Genomic DNA, 3,296 nt, shown 5'->3' on the forward strand with positions numbered 1-3,296 from the left:
TATGCTGGGGCGACTTCCGGGCAGGTGCTACGTAAGGACTGTTAGCACTATACTACCTTATATCTTCGACCAAGCCTGACTTCCGCTCGGCCATTCTTTACTGTTCCATTGAGCGCCGGATCCCGACTCCTATCCGACCGGCCGGGAGGTCAGCCCCTCCTTCTACGGTCAGCTGACCTGTCCACCTGGCCTTTTGACTTCCACATGGCGTCGACCCCTCCAAACGAGGGCCACCTGTTCTATCCGCCGGATCACTTGCCTCCCCTTCAAGTCTAGTCGAAGGAGGCGAAGTCCGACTGACTAGACTGCCGATCTGACCGAGAAACGATCGCCAAATTAATCCGCTCGGCCAGGCTTATGGATGCTAATCCGTTCGGCGGTACCTTGCCCATGCCTTGTATTGCCTTGGAATTTATGCCAAATCTTCTTCTCTACTGCTAACCACGTGCGTTGCGTGCGGTATAGGGAGCTCATTAAATGTAACCCGTATCTTGCTGACATGTGGCAACCTTTCTGTTGTCAGGGTATGGCGGTGGCATCACCTCCGATGGGACATCCGCCGTTTGAAACGAACGGCAAGATGATGGCCTCGTTCTTCACGACCTGGATCGGACGGTGGGGGTAGCTCTCAGGCGGCGATATAAAGCCCCCGACCTCTGCTCATCGCCGCACTTTGGCTTCATCGATCCTGACACCTCATTGCTCTCTTCTTCTCCGGCGACCTTGCACCTCCGACGACCTCAAAGCCCCCTGCGACTATCTTTTTACTACTAAGCCTTTCTTCTCCTCGATTCCTTGCTCCTTTTCTTCCTGCTAGTCACCTTTGTCATTCTGCCTTCTTTTCTGGCTTTATTTCTTCTTCCCCTTCCATTCCGCGTTCATTCCCGGTCCTAGACCATGACTAGTACCTCACAGTCGACCGGCGGCGCTCCTGGTCTATGGTATACGACCATGGAGAGCCGTTTCGACGAGGAGGACGCGTTGCATCTTGCTCGGACCTACGATATTTCTCCTGACCATCACATAGTATTAGCCACACCGGCCGATCGGCCTCATAAACCGCCGCCCGGCACTGTTCTTTTCTTCCGAGAACAATTTTTGGCTGGGCTACGCTTCCCACCCCATAAGTTTATCTTGCAAGTCTGCAATTACTTCCGCATCCCGCTCGGCCAGATAGTTCCTAACTCCATTAGGCTAATGAGCGGGGTAATAATTCTCTTTAAACTGAACGACATCCCCCTCGACCCTAAGATTTTTCATTACTTTTATTACCCCAAGCAAGCCGAGTGGGGTACTTTCATTTTCCAGTCTAGGATAGGTTTCTTCCTCTTTGATAACATGTCGAGCTCCAACAAACATTGGAATGAGCATTTTTTCTACGTACGTTTTCCCGAGCCACCGACTTTCCGTATCAAGTGGCAGACGGCGATGCCAGCGCAACCAGAGCTCGGCAAATTTAGAGGCGATGCAGCCTATCTTCATGCAGCCGATCGGCTGGTCGGCCAACGATATCACATCGACAAGCTGCTCCTTTCGGGAGTAATGTACATATTCGGCTTGTCTTCTACCCCAGCCGATCTGCCCTGCAGCATGAGTAAGTTCCCTTATCTTCCCGTTTATTTTGTTCTAACTGATTTATTTTTTGCTTCTGCAGCTGAAGTTATGTGATCGCCAAGGCTACCGAGCGGCTGAAACTGCGAGCCGCCGAGATCGAGGCAGCCAAGAACAAGGAGATCGCCGAGCGGGGCCTTGCTCCAGCGGATCCGGCCGGCGAAGAAGGTGAGGGGACACAGGATGTCCCCGAAGCCTTAGCCACTCCTGCCTCTCACGACGGGGCTGCGGGCGACATAGAAACCTCCGCTCAAGTCGAGGTAGAGGGTCGTTCGACCGACGACGTCCCTCTGGCAACTCGGAAGCGCAAACAGTCGGAGGCAACCTCTCAACCGATTCCATCCGATGAACCGCAATCCGAGCGGGGCGACGAAGCTCTAGTGTTATCCGGGACGGTTTCTATTGAGAGTACCCCCGACGCCGCTCGGCTCTCCAAGGGCAACCTCTGAGGTGCCGCCCTCCAGTCCTCCAAGAACGCTGCGACGTATTAAAAGATTGGGCGACCATCCTTCCTCCTCCGCCGGTGAGCCGTCCGGCAAGGCTACTGCTTCTAAAGGTGATCCGAGCCATCCGACATTGATAAAGACCATCTTGCGCCTCCCGTCTGAAGAATACATGGCAGCCGCTGATCGGCCTATCGTCCCCGAGCAGCAAATCACACTCACGGGTCCCCTCGCCAAAGCTTGGGAGGATGCTCGTCTTCGGATCGCCATGATGACTCCTGGTTAGCTCGGCGACAGCAATCTACAACAGGCGACCGGGGTATGTTGTCTTGCTTTGTTAGTTATTTCGGATCGAGCTTCTAACCTGCTCATATTCGTTCGCAGAACTGGGTGGAGCAGATTGCCTTCAGCAATCGCCTGGCCGAACTGGAGGATGAACTAAAGAAGCTCAAGGCTGCGGGGGACAGCAGACAATCGACGGCCACTCTGGAGAAGGCCAAAAGGTTGCTGGAAGCTGAGCGGGGTAAGACTTCCGTCTTGACAAGCGAGGTTGCCCGCCTCGAAGCCTTAGTCAAGCAGCGGGATAAAGAAGTAAAGACCGCGACCGCTCGGAAGCTCAAGGCCATTGATGATATGGACTTGATGAAGGTGGAGAATCGGAGGCTGGAACAACGAGTGAAGGAGCTAGACGCCTCACTAACTGCCGAGCGGGAGGGTCGCTCCGCCGATCGGACCAAAGCAGAAGGAGCCTTGCAAGATCTTCAGGCTGCCCTGGATGCTTCCCAGACCGCTCTCAAGGATTATCACGATGGAGAGCCCAGTCTATCGGCGGAGGTACGCAAAGCCTTCGTCCGCTTGGACGAGTTTGGCGAGAAATTTACCGACAAGCTCTCCTTGACTTTTGAGGAGGCAATCAAAGTGGCGGTGGACTACATGAAGAACAAAGGCCATGCTCCTGCTGATCTGTCCGTCCCTGCGGAAGACCTGGGACCATGATGGGCTCCATCCCTGACCATCTTTTTAATTTTGATGACTAAGAATCTGTCTGTGAGGCTATTTTGTAATTTTTTTGTATCCGTGCCGGTCGGGGCAAACTTTAGAAATTTTGTCTATCCGCCGGTCGGCGTGAATGAACTGTGTCTTATTATTTGCCCATTCTTCCTACATTCTACGATTCTTGGAGCCACTTTCTCGATTGAGCTTTGCCTGACTTGAGCGTCGGAGGGTGGTCGCCGAGAACCC

The 3,296-nt window shown here is 53.7% G+C and overlaps 1 protein-coding gene across 1 annotated transcript; it reads left to right on the forward strand.

Moving 5' to 3' along the window:
* Positions 1-526: 526 nt before the first annotated feature.
* LOC121999626 (peroxisomal and mitochondrial division factor 2-like) lies at positions 527-3,050 on the forward strand. The gene is made up of 2 exons (XM_042554282.1): positions 527-586; positions 2,439-3,050. Exons 1-2 carry the CDS (start codon positions 527-529, stop codon positions 3,048-3,050), a joined length of 672 nt encoding a protein of 223 aa, XP_042410216.1.
* The last annotated feature ends 246 nt before the right edge of the window (positions 3,051-3,296 follow it).

This window comes from Zingiber officinale, chromosome 7A, assembly GCF_018446385.1.
Source record: "Zingiber officinale cultivar Zhangliang chromosome 7A, Zo_v1.1, whole genome shotgun sequence".
Lineage (NCBI taxonomy): Eukaryota > Viridiplantae > Streptophyta > Magnoliopsida > Zingiberales > Zingiberaceae > Zingiber > Zingiber officinale.

What these genes read in the sequence shown, in the direction of transcription:
- LOC121999626 (XM_042554282.1), top strand. Translation starts at nt 527, where the DNA reads ATGGCGGTGGCATCACCTCCGATGGGACATCCGCCGTTTGAAACGAAC. An exon ending in AAACGAACGGCAAGATGATG is followed by an intron (nt 587 to 2,438) that starts GCCTCGTTCTTC and finishes ATTCGTTCGCAG; the next exon opens with AACTGGGTGGAGCAGATTGC.